This window comes from Notolepis coatsorum, assembly GCF_963971535.1.
Source record: "Notolepis coatsorum genome assembly, chromosome: 13".
NCBI classification, from domain to species: domain Eukaryota; kingdom Metazoa; phylum Chordata; class Actinopteri; order Aulopiformes; family Paralepididae; genus Notolepis; species Notolepis coatsorum.
The window spans coordinates 107,209,067-107,228,919 of record NC_140177.1 but is presented as its reverse complement, the minus strand read 5'-3'; the positions used below and the strand labels follow the sequence as shown (position 1 = coordinate 107,228,919).

The following is a 19,853-nucleotide window of genomic DNA, read 5'->3' as shown; positions in this document are numbered from 1 at the left end:
TGGTCTACAAGATGCACTACACGACCAAGGTACCCATGTACATGTCAAAATACTTCCCAAAGGTCAGTGAATACCACAATCACAACACCAGTGGGAGCTCCACAAATCATGTTAAACCCAGATTCGGCTCAAACAAGGGACTAAACACGTTTCGCAATTATGCCACATCAATGTGGAACGCCCTACCCAAAGCTGTAAAGGAGTGTGAATCACTACCCACTTTCAAAACCACTCTCAAGGAACACCTACGGGAGACTGCAATTCGAAACTGGCCCCTGTAAATGTCCTAACCCAACCCCCTCCAATGTACAGTAATTTACCTAGTATGGTTTTGTCAATATTCCAATGTACAGTTTTGCTTGTTTGTACAGTGTCGTCGTCCCCCCAACCCCCTCCAATGTAAATTACCTAGTATGGTTGTCAATATCCCAATGTACAGTTTTGCTTGTACAGTTGTACAGTGTTTCCCAACCCCCCCCCCCCCCCCCCCCCCCCCCACAACCCCACCCAACCTCCTCCTATGTACAGTTTTTACGTCAAATGTATATACCATAGTATGGTTGTCAATATTCCAATGTACAGTTTTGTTTGTACAGTTGTACAGTGTTTCCCCCCCCAACCCCCCCACCCAACCCCACCCAACCTCCTCCAATGTACAGTTTTCACGTCAAATGTATATACTCCCTTTTCTGGACTCTTTTTGTATCACAAACAGTACTGTATTTGCAAATCTGGTATGTCATAAATGTATAGATGTAGCAGTACTGTCTATCTGTATGTCAAGTATGTCATATATGTCCTGATTAATTGAAAATGGGGGACCCTGATGTAAACAAGACGAAAGTCTTTCTCTGGTCTGCATCCCCTTAACAATTGGGTGTATTGAGCTGTACTGTATTGTACCCATTCTGAAATGGCTGAAAGGCTCAGGACACAAGAATAGAGGTCTTTGCACAAAATGTCTGTGTAGTTCTCTTTCTTCTAACATGGCTGCCTGTAACCATTGGTAACCACTTTCGAAAGAAAATGCCTAATTTCTGTGCAGTGTTAGCGTAGGTAAAACATTGGAAAAACACAACATAACACAATCACATAACGACTATTGTTTTGCACATAGCAACCGTTGTTGACAAATGGGCCTTCTAAACATTCCATGAAAGTGACTTTATTGATATCGGCCAACTTAGGATGCCTTAATCTTGTGAGCGTTAGGTGTTATTGGTTCAGGAACACCACTATTAGGTGTCTGTTTTGTCCTCAGGTGCAGCTGGTGAACAACTCCTTTAAAGGGCTGAAGTACCTGCGTCTGAACACGCTGGCCTCTCTGGGCTACGCCGTGGTGGTGATCGACGGCAGAGGGTCCTGTCAGAGGGGGCTGCAGTTTGAAGGAGCGCTCAAAAACAAAATGGTAAAAACACCAGAGAGAGAGGCAACGGGCTCATAATAATAATTATAATACATTACATTTATATAGCGCATTTATGTATACATTAAATATGCATATATTCTATATAGCGCTTTTCACAATGCTCAAAAAGCCTTCACAGTGTGTGTTAAAAACAGCTAAACAAACTAAACAAAACAACTATGGGTCAAAAGCAAGAGTGAAAAGGTGGGTGTTGAGGGCTTTTCTAAAGGGCGGTAGGGTGTTGGCATTGCAGATGTGGCTGGGGAGGACAGTACAGCTGCAGCAAAGGCCCTGTCGCCCCAGGAGCTCAGTCTTGATGGAAAGTAAGGTTGGCGTCAGCAGTCCTGAGGTGACAGGTAGGGGTGTGGTGGAGGAGAGGTCAGAGAGGTAGGGGTGTGGTGGAGGAGGTCAGAGAGGTAGGTGTGTGGTGGAGGAGAGGTCAGAGAGGTAGGGGTGGTGGAGGAGGAGGTCAGAGAGGTAGGGGTGTGGTGGTGGTGGAGGTCAGAGAGGTAGGGGTGGTGGAGGAGAGGTCAGCCTTCTGCACGGCTGCACCACGCCTGTGGAACAGCCTCCCCATCCAGCTGAGGGCACCACAGAGCCTGGACTCTTTCAAAGCAGGCCTGAAAACCTATCTGTTCAAAAAGGCCTTTGACTGTTAGCTTTTTATTTAAATTTTATTGCGCTTTGTTTTTAAATTGTCTGTTTATACTATGTTTTTAATTAACTATGTTCTATTTTTATTCTGTATTTTATTTTATTTGTTTTACTAATAACTATTTTATTCTATTTTTTTAACTGTTTTAACCATGTAGTGTAGCACTTTGGGATCCCAGCGAACAAAAAGTGCATTACAAATCCAATCTATTATTATTATTATTAGAGAGGTAGGGGTGTGGTGGAGGAGGAGGTCAGAGAGGTAGGGGTGTGGTGGAGGAGGAGGTCAGAGAGGTAGGGGTGTGGTGGAGGAGGAGGTCAGAGAGGTAGGGGTGTGGTGGTGGTGGAGGTCAGAGAGGTAGGGGTGTGGTGGAGGAGGAGGTCAGAGAGGTAGGGGTGTGGTGGAGGAGAGGTCAGAGAGGTAGGGGTGTGGTGGTGGAGAGGTCAGAGAGGTAGGGGTGTGGTGGAGGAGGAGGTCAGAGAGGTAGGGGTGTGGTGGAGGAGAGGTCAGAGAGGTAGGGGTGTGGTGGAGGAGGAGGTCAGAGAGGTAGGGGTGTGGTGGAGGAGAGGTCAGAGAGGTAGGGGTGTGGTGGAGGAGAGGTCAGAGAGGTAGGGGTGTGGTGGAGGAGAGGTCAGAGAGGTAGGGGTGTGGTGGTGGAGGAGGTCAGAGAGGTAGGGGTGTGGTGGAGGAGAGGTCAGAGAGGTAGGGGTGTGGTGGAGGAGGAGGTCAGAGAGGTAGGGGTGTGGTGGAGGAGAGGTCAGAGAGGTAGGGGTGTGGTGGTGGTGGAGGTCAGAGAGGTAGGGGTGTGGTGGTGGAGGAGAGGTCAGAGAGGTAGGGGTGTGGTGGTGGAGGAGGTCAGAGAGGTAGGGGGGGCAGGTTGTTGAGGGCTTTGAAGGTGATGAGAAGTATTTGGAAGTGTATCCTGTATTTGATCCGATCCAATGGAGGTCATGGAGGACAGGGGTAATGTGATCAGAGTGGGGGGTGGAAAAAAACTGCTTTGGTGATCTGGTTTATATGGGGGAGGAATGAGAGGGCAGGGTTGAGGATGATACCAAGGTTGCGGGCGTGAGTGGAGGGGGTGACAATGGAACCATTGATGTTGAGGGAGAAATCCTGGGTGGAGCAGGTGAGGAATGCGCAGGTCGATGATGATGTTGATGATGATTTGTCGCAGTTGAGTGTAATGCACTGGTACCGATGCTGGTGTCAAATATCAAAACAAGCAGGATAATTAAAATATCGGGTCAATAACAGAATAAAAGTATTACTATTGGATCATTTTCCACAACACAGTCTTATACAGAGAGCTGTGTCAGAAATCAAAGGAAAGTGGCTTGATTTTCTTGATCCTTCTTTCATATACAGTCAGTTTTGTCCAGTGGTTCCTTACTAATGGTCTGAGCTCTTCGTGTTCAGTAATTGTAATGGATGGAATCAGTACCTGGACAATAGGGACATGGTATCAACAGTCAATAAGTGGTATAGGTGAATCCCTAGTTATTGTGTAAATGTTGCGTCTTTAATAGCCTACATTAATCTGTTTGTCTTGTCCGTCTCTGTGTCTGTCTGTCTCTGTCTCTGTATCTATCTGTCTGTGTCTCTCTGTTTCGTTGTCTGTCTGTCTCAGGGTCAGGTGGAGATTGAGGACCAGGTGGAGGGGCTGCAGTACGTCTCAGAGAGGTTTAACTTTGTGGACCTGAGTCGTGTCGCCATCCACGGCTGGTCCTACGGGGGCTTCCTGTCCCTTATGGGCCTGATCCAGAGACCCAACATCTTCAAGGTGAGGAGAGAGTGTTCACCTGCTGCCCAGTGCACTCTTAACACTGAAGTAATACCAGAGACCCAACATCTTCAAGGTGAGGAGAGAGTGTTCACCTGCTGCCCAGTGCACTCTTAACACTGAAGTAATACCAGAGACCCAACATATTCAAGGTGAGGAGAGAGTGTTCACCTGCTGCCCAGTGCACTCTTAACACTGAAGTAATACCAGAGACCCAACATCTTCAAGGTGAGGAGAGTGTTCACCTGCTGCCCAGTGCACTCTTAACACTGAAGTAATACCAGAGACCCAACATCTTCAAGGTGAGGAGAGAGTGTTCACCTGCTGCCCAGTGCACTCTTAACACTGAAGTAATACCAGAGACCCAACATATTCAAGGTGAGGAGAGAGTGTACACCTGCTGCCCAGTGCACTCTTAACACTGAAGTAATACCAGAGACCCAACATCTTCAAGGTGAGGAGAGAGTGTACACCTGCTGCCCAGTGCACTCTTAACACTGAAGTAATACCTAAGACCCAACATCTTCAAGGTGAGGTTGGAACGTTTACCGTTCCCTGGCCTGTTTATCATAAAGAGTAGGGGGTTCCCTGACGTTCCTGGCCAAATTCCCAATCAGGTCCCTGACATCAAGGCCACCTAATCATCCCTCTCTGTAATTAGCTGATATCAACCCGTGTGTCTCCAGAGCCTTTCAGCATGTGTGTGTGTGTGTGTGTGTGTGTGTGTGTGTGTGTGTGTGTGTGTGTGTGTGTGTGTGTGTGTGTGTGTGTGTGTGTGTGTGTGTGTGTGTGTGTGTGTGTGTGTGTGTGTGTGTGTGTGTGTGTGTGTGTGTGTGTGTGTGTGTGTGTGTGTGTGTGTGTGTGTGTGTGTGTGTGTGTGCGTGCGTGTGCGTGTGCGCACTGGCACTGTTGTGTGCAGCCATGGCCCATCCCTTACCCTACAGTAGGTTGTGTACAAGTACTTTATGTCCTTTATGCAGGTCTGTAATGTGGACATTATAGGATAACTTTGCTATTTCGGACCTTAGACCCTATTTGTGGTCTGTCTACCATGTACCTGACACATAGAGACTGTCTACCATGTACCTGACACATAGAGACTGTCTACCATGTACCTGACACATAGAGACTGTCTACCATGTACCTGACACATAGAGACTGTCTACCATGTACCTGACACATAGAGACTGTCTATACCATGTACCTGACACATAGAGACTGTCTACCATGTACCTGACACATAGAGACTGTCTATACCATGTACCTGACACATAGAGACTGTCTACCATGTACCTGACACATAGAGACTGTCTATACCATGTACCTGACACATAGAGACTGTCTACCATGTACCTGACACATAGAGACTGTCTATACCATGTACCTGACACATAGAGACTGTCTACCTGTACCTGACACATAGAGACTGTCTACCTGTACCTGACACATAGAGACTGTCTATACCATGTACCTGACACATAGAGACTGTCTACCATGTACCTGACACATAGAGACTGTCTACCTGTACCTGACACATAGAGACTGTCTACCTGTACCTGACACATAGAGACTGTCTACCATGTACCTGACACATAGAGACTGTCTACCATGTACCTGACACATAGAGACTGTCTACCATGTACCTGACACATAGAGACTGTCTACCATGTACCTGACACATAGAGACTGTCTACCATGTACCTGACACATAGAGACTGTCTACCATGTACCTGACACATAGAGACTGTCTACCATGTACCTGACACATAGAGACTGTCTACCATGTACCTCCTGACACATAGAGACTGTCTATACCATGTACCTGACACATAGAGACTGTCTACCATGTACCTGACACATAGAGACTGTCTATACCATGTACCTGACACATAGAGACTGTCTACCATGTACCTGACACATAGAGACTGTCTATACCATGTACCTGACACATAGAGACTGTCTACCATGTACCTGACACATAGAGACTGTCTACCATGTACCTGACACATAGAGACTGTCTACCATGTACCTGACACATAGAGACTGTCTACCATGTACCTGACACATAGAGACTGTCATACCATGTACCTGACACATAGAGACTGTCTACCATGTACCTGACACATAGAGACTGTCTACCATGTACCTGACACATAGAGACTGTCTACCATGTACCTGACACATAGAGACTGTCTACCATGTACCTGACACATAGAGACTGTCTACCATGTACCTGACACATAGAGACTGTCTACCATGTACCTGACACATAGAGACTGTCTACCATGTACCTGACACATAGAGACTGTCTACCATGTACCTGACACATAGAGACTGTCTACCATGTACCTGACACATAGAGACTGTCTATACCATGTACCTGACACATAGAGACTGTCTACCATGTACCTGACACATAGAGACTGTCTACCATGTACCTGACACATAGAGACTGTCTACCATGTACCTGACACATAGAGACTGTCTACCATGTACCTGACACATAGAGACTGTCTACCATGTACCTGACACATAGAGACTGTCTACCATGTACCTGACACATAGAGACTGTCTACCATGTACCTGACACATAGAGACTGTCTACCATGTACCTGACACATAGAGACTGTCTATACCATGTACCTGACACATAGAGACTGTCTACCATGTACCTGACACATAGAGACTGTCTACCTGTACCTGACACATAGAGACTGTCTACCATGTACCTGACACATAGAGACTGTCTACCTGTACCTGACACATAGAGACTGTCTACCATGTACCTGACACATAGAGACTGTCTACCTGTACCTGACACATAGAGACTGTCTACCATGTACCTGACACATAGAGACTGTCTACCATGTACCTGACACATAGAGACTGTCTACCATGTACCTGACACATAGAGACTGTCTACCATGTACCTGACACATAGAGACTGTCTACCATGTACCTGACACATAGAGACTGTCTATACCATGTACCTGACACATAGAGACCATAACTTCACTGATCGGCCCAGTATTGAGCTATGCTACTATTCCCCTGCAGGCTCTCACTGGGCTACAATAGCAGACAGTGGGCAATCGTAAATCCTTTGCAAAAACAACAATTAATGTGCTTTTCCGAGACTGGAAGCTCAGGGTGTATTCTTACCGGTGAAATGTTGAAATAACCATTTCGCCAACCGCACTACACACTGTAAACGTTTGCACCCTGGCTAGTTGTAGAGAGGGGCAGGCCGCTTGAAAAGCAGCTGATCACAAATCCTGACCTCACGTTGGAGTTTTCTAGCTAGTAGCCTTACAGCAGAACTATTTTGTAATGCAGTCTATTTTGAAAAGCACATTTATCGTTGTTTTTGCAAAGGATTTACGATTGTCTGTTATTGTAGCCCAGTGAACCTGTAGTCTGGTTCATTCAGCTCAGGAATGAGTTGTGATTGAGTTCTCGTTCTTCCCCTATCGCTACGTGTTCAACCACACATCGTTTACTTCCAGGAACACTCTTGTTGACTTGTTGGGGGTGTTATCAGTAAGCATTACACATCGCTATATGAGGGTATGACTCAATTAAATAGTCTACCGATATAACAGTCTATGATAGCCATGTACAATAATACTGTATATACCGTATACATATTTATCTACATATACTCCCATTTATATTCCTGCATATATTCCTGTTTATATATACTGTTTATGTGTGTGTATATATCCAATACCTAATCGTATTAGTTATACCACTGGCCAGTATGACTTACTACCATAGTGTATACTTTTATCACTGTACATAATAATATTGTACATACACCAGATTAGCATATTACTTAGTAGCTTCATTATATTAATTCCACTTAATCACTTATATATTGTAATGCACTTAAGTGTTTCCTTGCATTCTGGTTAGATGCCAACTTCTTTTTCGTTGTACTGTACTTGTGCTGAACCATGACAATACATTTGACACAATCTAATCTAATCTAAAAATGGTTGCGTGATGTAGTTGCTATATATAACCACACAGCGTCAGTGTTGGGTGATGCTCCCTCACTATTGGCTGAGCTGACGGTGTGATGACTTCAGGCCACAGCCTGCCTCAAGTCCTGTGGGTTTTCCAAATCCTTCACTGCTTTTCCCATCATACTTCTCAGCCCTTTGTTTTATTTTGAGTGTCCGCAAGGCCTCAAGTAAGATCATTTTCACACTGTGCCGTCCGTTCTAGGGCTACATTGTAGAATTCAGTATTTTACCCTGCAATGTTATATTGGATTAGATTAGATTCAAATGTATTGTCATTAAACAACACAAGTACAGTACAACAAAAATAGGTTTGGCATCTAATCATAGTGCAAATGTAACAGTAAAGTGCAATAGCAATATACAATGTACATGTGATTGGACTGTAGTATATCACGTGTACATTGTATATTGCTGGGCCTAATCCTGTTCGGCTGGGCCTAACCCTGTTCGGCTGGGCCTAACCCTGTTCGGCTGGGCCTAATCCTGTTCGGCTGGGCCTCACCCTGTTCCAGAGGAAAAGTGGGTTATGGTTATCTCACTTCAGAATGAGACCGTGTGAGCACATGGCTAAGGTAAGGCTAACTGCATTCTAGAACCCACCATTATTTTAGTACAGGTAGTGAAAAGACATTTTAGACCAATGAGTGTATGAAACGGAAACATGTTACCCCACTTCTGAGAGAGCTGCACTGACTCCCCATCGCTGCACGAATCCGCTTCAAGGTCCTTGACCCGGCATATCGTGCAGCGAAGGGAACGGCTCCCGCCTCCCTTCGGTCAATGGTCTCTAAGTACACACCCTCCAGACCGCTCTGCTCTACATCTTCTGGCCGCCTCAGGCCCACTCCTATCTGAGCCCCGGGGGGGTCATCAAAGAGAAGCAGGCTATTCTCGGTCCTCGCTCCACAATGGTAGAAAGAACTTCCCACCAAAGTTAGGACAGCTGAAACACACCCAATCTTTCACCGTCGACTAAAAACACACTTCTTCAATAAATATCTGAAATGGAAAAAAAAACTAAAAAAACACTAACCTTCGTACTGTCTTTTACTATCATGCACTTTGCCACTAAATAATCTTCCTTGCCTATATTACTACCTAGTATGCTAATATGCCTTTACTACTATGCATTTAAGACTGTACAGTAGCACCCAAGTTTCAACACTGTTTGATGAGAATTGTTACTCAGCTTGTAGAGTTGTACCCTTCCTGCTGACCTGTTGTACAGAACTTGTAAGTCGCTTTGGATAAAAGTGTCGGCAAAAAATATGTAAAACATATATATTTTTGGCTTAATGTTTTGATCTGACTAAATGTATTGGACATTTGAACTATGAAAAAAAAAAACATGTACTTCTACCTCTTGTTCATTTCTTCTCCCCTTGGTTCTGTTTTAACGGTACACTCCTGGTTTCTCCAGGTGGCTATAGCCGGTGCCCCGGTGACGGTGTGGATGGCGTATGACACAGGCTACACAGAGCGCTACATGGACGTGCCGGAGAACAACCAGCAGGGCTACGAGGAGGGATCTGTGGCGCTGCACGTCGACAAGCTGCCCAGCGAGTATGTACTCAACACTAAATACAGTACCTTCGCAGTGCTGTAGTTAAAGGAGCAATAGGCGGACGTTGATTTTGGGCAGAACTTGGAAATATTTTCAAATTTCAATATTCAAATCCTTAATCCTTCGACAACATCCCTTCCCAATCAGAACGCATCAGGATGCCTCCCAAGCCACTCTCCACTAGGTAGCTAGCAGGCAGCGGGCCTTTGTGTACGTGAGCAACCTTTATGCACATAACAAGCACGTGTGTCACTAGATAGTTTGATAGACAGCTAGCTTGTTCCAATCATTTGACTTGGTTGGTTGTTTGATTGGATGTCGTTGTTTTAGGTCGTGCCCCTTACCGGAACGTGTTGCCAAACAATCGACAGTCGCCTATTGATCCTTTAACACATTCTGTGCCATGCAGTATGCCCATCTTATACCACTCTCTGCCAGCACTATAACTTTTTAAATATTATAGCTATATCGACATTACTATGGCCCATTCAACATCGGTTATCTATCGTTCCGGATGTGGGAACGTTATATGCTTCCATTCATACATTGTCGTGTTAGTACCGTCGTGAATATAAGTATGTTTTTGGAGTGTATAGCAGTAATCCCTAGAACGCGCGTTATAGGCCCGACGCGTATTACACATAATCGATTGGCGTTTCGTTCCTATACACGCTATATTAAAAAATTCAAATGCATATGATCCCTATACATTATGCTCCATCATGCGTGAAGGAAAGGGGGGGGGGTCGTTTATGATTCCTTGATTGTCACTAACGGCTTTCTTTAGTACGACGCCATACGTTGATTGGATGGATTGCAATGAAATAAATGGACAATCGAGCTGGAAATAACGTTATATTCCTCTTACCTGTGCCCGATGAGACTGGAGGAAAAATATTCCAATTATTTGATGTCAATCTGCTAGATCCATTTTCCGTTTGTATGACACAATAAACGCTGAAAGCATATTGATTCTTGCGTCTCGAAAGCGATCCCATGCACTCGAGTGGTGTATCTTGATCCACGTTACAAGATATCTGTGCCGGAGCTTTTTCCCTGATGCACAGAGCGCCACTTCCGGTTTAGAGTGGAGTGCAACTCACCCGAAATCCACCAGGCGGCGGTATTGAGACGTTACAATATCAAACAGGGTCCAGCTGGCTCCTGGAGCCTTCCTGGATGAATTATGAATGCCAATAGCGAATAAAGTTAACACTTTGAATGCCGACAACGTGTATTGTCGTCTTATCATGCCCCCCGTTGAGTGCCGACGACGTGTATTGTCGTTTGATTTTTTTATTAGCGATCTGATTTCATATTTCATCAACCGAGTCTCCCGTTGGTACAGCAGACCCTCTAGGAGCTCAGATGGGAAAAAACCGCCCCCCCTATCGTCTATCCCTGTGTAACTGCAGGTCAGTCGATTATACTGGGAGATCCCTGTGGGGGGAGCCAACTGGCTCCATTGTGCTGGCGAGCCGTCTGATCGCGAGTTGGAAAGCAGCCTGGAATATATATTTACAGCAGCCAATAATCAATCAATAAACGCGATCGATATTTGGAATGGCGATCAGGAATTGGAATAATCTTTTTGGAGAACATCTGATCTAAGGTAAGGAGTCTATGTTACCAGTTTTAGGATAATCAGACCTGTATTCACTGAGATATCAGCATGTGCCGTGTGTGATCTTGAGGAAATGGATAATAGATTTTTCAGCCCGCCTCTATAGCGTGCATAAGTACACATATACTATCGATAATCTAGCGTTTATTTGGAAACTATTCATAAATAGGCAGACAAATGACAACGTGTCTCATTCAAAAACGCAGCGGCCCGCCTGATCTCAAACCTACCGAAGTCGGCCCATGTCACCCCACTTCTTAGGGACCTGCACTGGCTCCCCATTGCTGCACATATCCGCTTCAAGGCCCTCGACCTAGCATACCATGCGGCAAAGGGAACCGCTCCCGCCTACCTCCGGTCAATGGTCTCTAACTACACACCCTCAAGACCCCTACGCTCTGCATCTTCTGGCCGCCTGAGACCTACTTCTATCCAAGCTCCCGGAGGGTCATCAAAGAGAAGCCGCCTGTTCTCAGTCCTTGCTCCACAATGGTGGAATGAACTACCCATCCCAGTTAGAACAGCCGAATCCCGTCCAATCTTTCGCCGTCGACTAAAGACGCACTTCTTCAACCATTATCTTAAATAATAATAATAAAAAAAAAATTATAATAAATACATTTAAAAAAAATCTAACCCTAACTAACCTTACTGTCATGCACTTGTCCTAATAAACTAACCTACACTGTAACACGCAACACTTTGATGAATATTGTTGCTCAGCTGATAGAGTTGTACCCTTCCTGATCGTCATACAGAACTTGTAAATCGCTTTGGATAAAAACGTCAGCTAAATGACTAAATGTAAATGTAAATGTAAATGTATTCGAGAATATTCCAATAAATGGCGTTTATGGGGGAATCTTTCAATTTTCCGAAAATTTTCGAGAGAACGATAGCTTTTCGAAATGCTATAAAAAGGATATGAACAGATAAAAAAACAATCCGTTTCGATAATGTTGATTGCAAACAAGTCATTGATAAGCGACAGGCAGATTAGACACATAGCCATAATTTGAAACATAGATTATGCGTTTTAACTCTAACATTGAAGTGGATGATGGCATTCAACGGGGTAAAAAGGTAAACAAGGCCGGCACTGATAGTGTTAACACTTTCAGAGCCCTTGCTTAACCTTGATTTACCGGTTGAATGCCCACCATCCACTTCAATGTTAGCGTTAACAACGCCTAATCTATGTTTTAAATTATGGCTATGTGTCTAATCTGCCCGTCGCTTATCAATGACTCGTTTTCCAGTCAACATTGTCGAAGCGGATTGTTTTTTTATCGGTTAATTTTCGTTTTATAGCATTTTGAAAAGCCCTCGTTTTCAAGGAAAATATAAAGATTCCATGATAAAAGACGTTTACTGGAATATTCTAGAATACACAAAAAAAACGTTGACATTTTTCGGCCTATTTATGAATCGTTTTCAAATAAACGCTAGATTATCGATAGTATATGTGTACGTATGCACGCTGAAAAATCGATTCTCTGATTTCCTCATCAGCGATCGTGCACACACACACACACACATAGGGCAAACGCTGAGATCTCAGCGAATACAACTCTGATACACATGTGCCACAAATTACTATTTTTTTTTATCCACTTTTTCTCCCATTTTCTATATTTTCTCCCATCCCAATTTCGTATATCATCCAATTCAACCCTCCCCTGTCACGAACGCTGTTTCTTGCCTCCCACAAGCCGGCTGCAATGTGGACTAAGTCATACATAGCACAAGTCCCCTCCGGTACTTGAAGTAACAGCAGTCGCATCTTTTCACCTGCGCAGCTCGATCTCTCAGTCTCACGCTGCCCCCGACACTTCCTGATTCTATGGCGCAGGCGCACCAACCGACCTGTAGGAGTCGCTGTCCACAACGCCCGATCCCCACCCATCAGTTTCCCACCCCTAATACGGCCAATGTGTATTAGTATGAACGACCAGCTAAACTGAAAGCAATGTGGAGCGCTGGGCTCGAACAGGCGAGCCCAGCCTCTCCGCATTCGTGGCGAGCGCCTTGCCCACTACGCCATGTAGCCGCCTGTGCCACAAATTACTTAAAAGTAAAACCCCAAATATGTGTGCCAGCTGTTTCCAAATACTCATTATAATCTAATTTTAAGTTGAAATCACTTTGATAGTGTATATTTAAAAGGCTCTCTGTGCAGATGTGTGTGTGTTTTACTTGATAAATGAGGCCCAATGTGTCTTGAGCCCTGGAGGCTGTAGATGGCAAGTTTGAACAAATTGGAGTTCAGGTCAATAGGAATTTATACAATTTCTCTCAAAATTGCATGCAAGCCACTCCATTCACTTGCATACGCTGTAGCAATGGTAAGATTCAGATAGAAACATTTTGATAGGACTTGTATGCTATTTGGCAGAGACATGGTTTTGAATTGCACTGTCGTTGCTAACGGGGAAGCTATTGCACATTTTATTTTGTGTCCATTAAATTAAACCGAAACAAACCTCACATGATGGAGAACATGGTATTTTGTACGCTGGTCTTTATAAAAAAAAATACATTTTAAAAAGACGATTGTCTCATTTATGGTAATAAATTAGGTAAATGTGCTAATATAGCGTGACGTGTATTTCAGATCATGGCTCTGGCTGCATGCTGGTAGAAGTGATATGGATCTATCTTGTCTTGTGTCCCAACTCAGCCATCCATCTCTTTGTCTTCCCAGGCCCAACCGCTTGCTGATCCTCCACGGGTTCCTAGATGAGAATGTGCACTTTTTTCACACCAACTTCCTCGTGTCACAGATAATCCGTGCTGGCAAACCCTACCAGTTACAGGTCAATACCGCCTGCTCTCCTCCGCTCATGCTTTCTGGTGCAGAATCCAGGAGTTTGAGTAACTAAACACATGGTCATTTTCACAGCTGTTTCCAATCGCTAGCCAAGCGATTGGGAGGATATATATATATTTTTTTATTTAACCTTTATTTAACCAGGAAGTCCCATTGAGATACAAGATCTCTTTTGCAAGGGAGACCTGGCCAAGATGACAGCAATAACACCCGCAAACATCAGACGGCAATAAAATGTGCGGTACATCACACAAGAACATAATAAAAGTGCATGTACACAATACACAATACATCACACGTAAACATAAAAACACAAAACAGAACAGTCTACATAACAGTAAAAGTGTACGTTTAGCCAAAATACACACAAATGATGCTTCAGTGGCTAATATGTTGTCATTTGTTTGGAAAATCTTTGCTGACCCCTGGAACTGAAAATGGCACTGGAAATGACCTGGCCCAAGGAGCTGTGGGTTTGAAACCATCGTGTAGCAATCGTCCGCTCCATACTTCAAATATACATACAAATCTGTCTCATACATTATTTACATACTAACGGATCACATACTGAAAATTGCATACAATGTAGTTATGTAGCCTGGAGAAATCGGAAAGCAGCAAGTACCTTCAAAGAGGTACTCTGACATCATCGGACGGGGTGGGGTGGAAACACCTGGAGGCAGCAAAAGGACCATGTGTTTAGTTACTCTTCAACAGGACAACATGTATACAGACCGCTGTATCCAATAATGTTGCTATATCCCAGGTGTTGTGTTTTGGTTTCAGAAAGATATGATACTGTATAGTACTGTATATGATATGAAATATGAAAGGGGGCGGGGCAAACATAGACCGATGTAAGCAGATATCCCTGCTGAGTCCAATGACGTCACCCATGAGTCTGTACGACAAACCACAGACTTTCATAAAGCTGCCATGATGTCATGTGCGGAGTCCACAATGCAAAGCACACAGAGCATTGTTCTTCCACGGTGAGAGGCAGCCGGCTGTCATGTGGATAACCTCTAGCCATTACTCCTGCGTTGCTAACACCATACTAGCCCTAGCCACCACCCACCACCCTAGCTGGCAAATGCTGGTACATTTTGGTTGGTGGGCGGTAAATTAGTCAATCCCCAATTTGAAATTTGTTCTTGAAGTCCAAGAGCTATTGTATTCAAACATTCCTTTAGGCGCTAGAGTACAAAAAAATCAAAGCCACGGGTGAAAATTATATTCCTGAAAAAAGTTATGTCCCACCCTGGTTGCATTCATTAACCATTTGTTGTGTGGCAGTGAATGGGTTAACCTTCCGTATTGTCACAGTGAAAGTGTTAACCCTTTGGTAGTGTGGTAGTGAAAGGGTTAATGCATAAATGCACACTTGTCACACTTGTGGAATATATCTCTTATTTTTGTTTCTCCCAGGTCTATCCCAACGAGCGACACAGTATCCGCTGCCCTGAGTCTGGAGAGCACTATGAGATCATGCTGCTGCACTTTTTACAACAATACCTCTGAAACATGGAAGAAGAGGGGAGAACAACTGAAGTCTAATCACCCCTTTTTACCCCCCACTTCAACCCCACCCCCCTCTCCCCACCCTCCTAAACCCCACCCCCCTCTCCTCACCCTCCTCATCCTCCTAAACCCCACCCCCTCTCCTCACCCTCCTAAACCCACCCTCCTCATCCTTCTAAACCCCACTATCCTAAATCCCACCCCCTCACCTCACCCCCCCCCCTAAACCCCACCCTAATAAACCCCCCTCTCACCTCCCTCATAACCCCCCCCCCCCCTCTCCTCACCCTCTTAAAAGTATGTGTTGAAATGTCACAGAACGTGTTGTCTTGAACTAAATAACCAGATACATGTGAAGAATGACACAACAATAGCTCTCACGCTGCGCCAAAACATCAGCAGACGGCAAAAAGCAACAATATTGGTCCTGCGAGCATAAGGTGCAACTCACTGTGTTTGTTGGCATTTGTTACCTTCGCCAGGGAGGCTATGTTTTCACCAGTCTGTCTTTCTGTTGTGACATATCTTGACAAGTAACTTGCTCTGTACATTCATGACTCCCAAGAGGAAGAAACCTATTGATTTTGGTGACCCCATGACCTTTCCTCTATCACCACCATTAGGCTAGAATCTTCAAATGACCCGTTTGTCATACAGTTACAAAATATGGTGTGAACATTCATGACCCCTAGACGAAGACAACTATGGAATCTTTTGATGCCATGACATTTCCTCTAGCACCACCATCAGGCCAAACTGAGAACAAGATGTCTCGAAAAGCAATGGCCAGATTGCTGTAACATTTGTTGTGCACATTCATGACCCCAAGACAAAGAAAGCAAATATGTTTTCTCTTGAATTAAAAGTGAAGTGACCCAATGTAGAATAAAAGAAACATGTGTATCAATTTGTAAATTAGGCTAAATTGACCTATATCTCAAGCCTCCAAGGGAAGTTGTGATTGGAGGATCTAAAAAAGAGGGTGGGACTTGAGATAAATTATTATCAATTCCTGAAAACGACTTTTTGGTTGGGTTTCCCTCTTGACAGCAGAGGTATTTAATAATTAATTAATTAATAAAGATAATGTATTTATATAAAAAAAAAAAAAAAAAGTTTAGTCAGGAACAACACGTCCTGTGTTTTTTCAACATGACTCTTTAAAGGGTTCACCCTGCAACCCGGCCCTCCTCCCCCAGAAACACTACAGCAACGACGACCCTCTCTCAACACGATGAACTGGACATCTCATTATCCAACTATACCTCCTTCTCTCGCTCTCTTTCTCCTTTTATCTCGTCTCTTTCTCGCTCGTGCTTGCGCGTCCATCCCCCCCCCCTGTACAGTCCGCAGAGGATATGGTTACAACGGAAAACACCTTTTTGGTGTCTCAACGTGAGAACCAGTATAAAAAAAATAAAATAAAAACGGGATATGGAAGTGTCCGGAAGCTGCGCGCGCATTGACTAATCGCTCATCAACAGTGTTTTTCCCATGGAGTTTTTAAAAAAAAATTGCCAAATGTTTTGCTTTGTCTCCGCACCTGTTTCTCTTCTCTTGAGTCAGTCGTAGGAAGGGTGGGAAAGGGGTCACATGTAGGATATGAAATCTATACACATTATTTACCAGACATAAGACCTTAAATGAGTACAGATATGTACACTACAATACATGCAGTTTATTTCATATATGTAAACATGTACACAATCACACACACACGAAACATGCATGCATGCACACAAAATTGCAATATACACATTAGGGTTGTGTTCAATTCACCATCAATTTAGGAAGTGTTACTTCAAATATTTAAAATTGAACAATTGTTTGCTATAAAACTGTTGCATTGAAACTGTTGAGAGGCTTATTGACAGTGAATGCGCTACAGTTAGTGGGTGACTTGCAGTTTGAATTGCTGTCTTGAATTGATCCTAATTGAAAGTGAATTGCTTCCCGACCCTCCCTGATCCACACGCACTGTGAGCTTAACGCCGTGATGGTGGCCTGATGAAGATGGGAAGGAATGGAAATCCCAGGCTCCTCTTGTATCAACTATTTTTTTTTTATCCACTTTTTCTCCCATTTTCTATATTTTCTCCCATCCCAATTTCGTATCATCCAATTCAACCCTCCCCTGTCACGAACGCTGTTTCTTGCCTCCCACAAGCCGGCTGCAATGTGGACTAAGTCATACATAGCACAAGTCCCCTCCGGTACTTGAGGTAACAGCAGTCGCATCTTTTCACCTGCGCAGCTCGATCTCTCAGTGGTGAGGAGTAACGCGTGGGAGGCTCACGCTGCCCCCGACACTTCCTGATTCCACTGCGCAGGCGCACCAACCGACCTGTAGGAGTCGCTGTCCACAACGCCCGATCCCCACCCATCAGTTTCCCACCCCCTAATACGGCCAATGTGTATTAGTACGGACGACCAGCTAAACTGAAAGCAAATGTGGAGCGCTGGGCTCGAACAGGCGAGCTCAGCGTCTCCAGATTTCGTGGCGAGCGCCTTGCCCACTACGCCACGTAGCCGCCCTTGTATCAACTATTTTAAGTGTGCATTGTTTAAAATAAATATTTTTATGGATTCTTATTCTTTTATAATGAGTGTTGAGGAAGCTGCTCATTGATGTAATAAAAGGTAGATGTTCGGATGTCCCCCCCCCTCTACCCCACCTCCACGTTATTGCTCAAAGTGTCTGCTTGCCTTCAGAAGACAACCATTATATTTGCCAAAGTACCTCTTGACTCTTCGATCATGCTGGTATTTCCTTTTTTACTGCAATAAAGACATCACAGAGGGTGTGCAGCGGAGTCTTAAACAGCTTTGTACCACCGGAATACAATTTGTACATGATGATAAATAAATGTATGATGAAATTGTGTCTTTTTTTCCCCTGCCGCCTACTTATGACTTCACTGGAATTATGTTGCTAGGGAACAGTTTAGACCCAAGTGTATTTCCTGTCTAGTATTTATTAGCAAGCATTGCAACAGGAAATAAACTTGGGTCCTTTTTAGAATGTTATTGTCACTTTGAAACCATCTGTAGAAGCCAGAAGGTTCCAAATTGACAACATAAACATTCTGAATGGACCCAAGTTGACTTCCTGGTGCAGTGTTTGCCAATAGCAATAACTGGCAGGAAATAAACAAGTGTTCCCTCCCTACACGATTCCAGTCAAGCCATCTATTATTTGAGCCATATTACAAAATGTGTGTTTCTTAACTACGTATTCCAAAGGGAAAACAAGGTTTGATTGATTGATTCAAAACTTTATGAACAGATTGCAGAATGGGTACAATACAGTACGGCTCAATACTAACAATTGAGGATGCAGACCAGAAAAATACTTTCGTCTTGTTTACATCAGGGTCCTCCATTTTCAATTCATCAAGACATACAGATATACAGTACTGTTTCATCAAGACATTTATGACATGAAAGACATACAGTACTGTTTAAGAGAAAGAGATCATAAATAGAAATATATACATTCAAAGGGGAAGAAACTGTACATTAGAAACTGTACATCTAATTACAGCCACCCATAGGTGCTGATATTGTACCATAGTAGACCCAGTGAGTGATGAAATTTTGGAATATCAATTGAACTAAATAGATCACTTTGACCACTGGATTATTCAACAGTGTTGGCTGCCAGCTTTCTTTCTTTTCTCTTTTTACATTCATTCTTCTCAAAACCCAGTGATAACATGCTAGTAACATGTCTATTTTAGGTCATGGAAATGATCCCTTCCTCGAGAATTTGTCTCAATGTGGGAACATACATGAAGTTCTCTCCAATATATGTTACACATTCATCCAGTTGCATGAGATCTCAGCGTGGGCTACAGTACCTCTGGCCACAGATGCAGCTGTTTAGTATTCCTCTCATTTCAAGAGTAGCCCACTACACATTCATATTCCACTAGTCTAAACTTATTGGCTTCTCTCTGTGCTATGAGGGAGGGAGGGGTGCAGAGGGAGAGAGGGAGCAAAGCAATACATATGGAGAAATGAACAGAGAGGTTGACAGGGATACCAGTAAACCAAGAGAGGAGGGAGCAACCCCCACCCCTTCCAGAACAGTGCGCTCTTTAAAGCCTGACACAGGTGCAAATGAAGCTTTATAGTCTGTCCTTCCCGTGCTTCCTCCTTTCCGGGGGCAGAGCAGTTGCCATGGTGATCGCTTGATTGATGCCTTCCCCAGAGTCGATATGGGTGCTAGTTCTGTAGGTGATTGATGCTTGGCCTTGATCTTTATTATGGTGCAGTAGAGGTCTCCCTGTTCTTATGCAGCACCAGGCAGTAGAGGACTGCAGCACCGCCCTGTAGCAGCCATTTTAACCACACACACTTACTATGGTGTGGTTGATCAGCACTTGGTAGTCTCATGATTCAACATGTATTATTATGAGTTATTTAAATGTCTTTGTG

At 44.0% G+C, this 19,853-nt stretch overlaps 1 protein-coding gene across 1 annotated transcript in view; it reads left to right on the top strand.

Moving 5' to 3' along the window:
- Nucleotides 1-18,217, top strand: part of LOC311239455 (dipeptidyl peptidase 9-like) — a 93,068-nt gene extending 74,851 nt beyond the window's left edge. The window contains exons 16-20 of the mRNA XM_084327763.1: nucleotides 1,262-1,408; nucleotides 3,694-3,846; nucleotides 9,295-9,437; nucleotides 13,767-13,878; nucleotides 15,321-18,217. Coding sequence (XP_084183889.1) covers nucleotides 1,262-1,408; nucleotides 3,694-3,846; nucleotides 9,295-9,437; nucleotides 13,767-13,878; nucleotides 15,321-15,413 — 648 coding nt within the window. The 3' untranslated portion in view covers nucleotides 15,414-18,217. The remainder of the gene's footprint in view (nucleotides 1-1,261; nucleotides 1,409-3,693; nucleotides 3,847-9,294; nucleotides 9,438-13,766; nucleotides 13,879-15,320) is intronic.
- The last annotated feature ends 1,636 nt before the right edge of the window (nucleotides 18,218-19,853 follow it).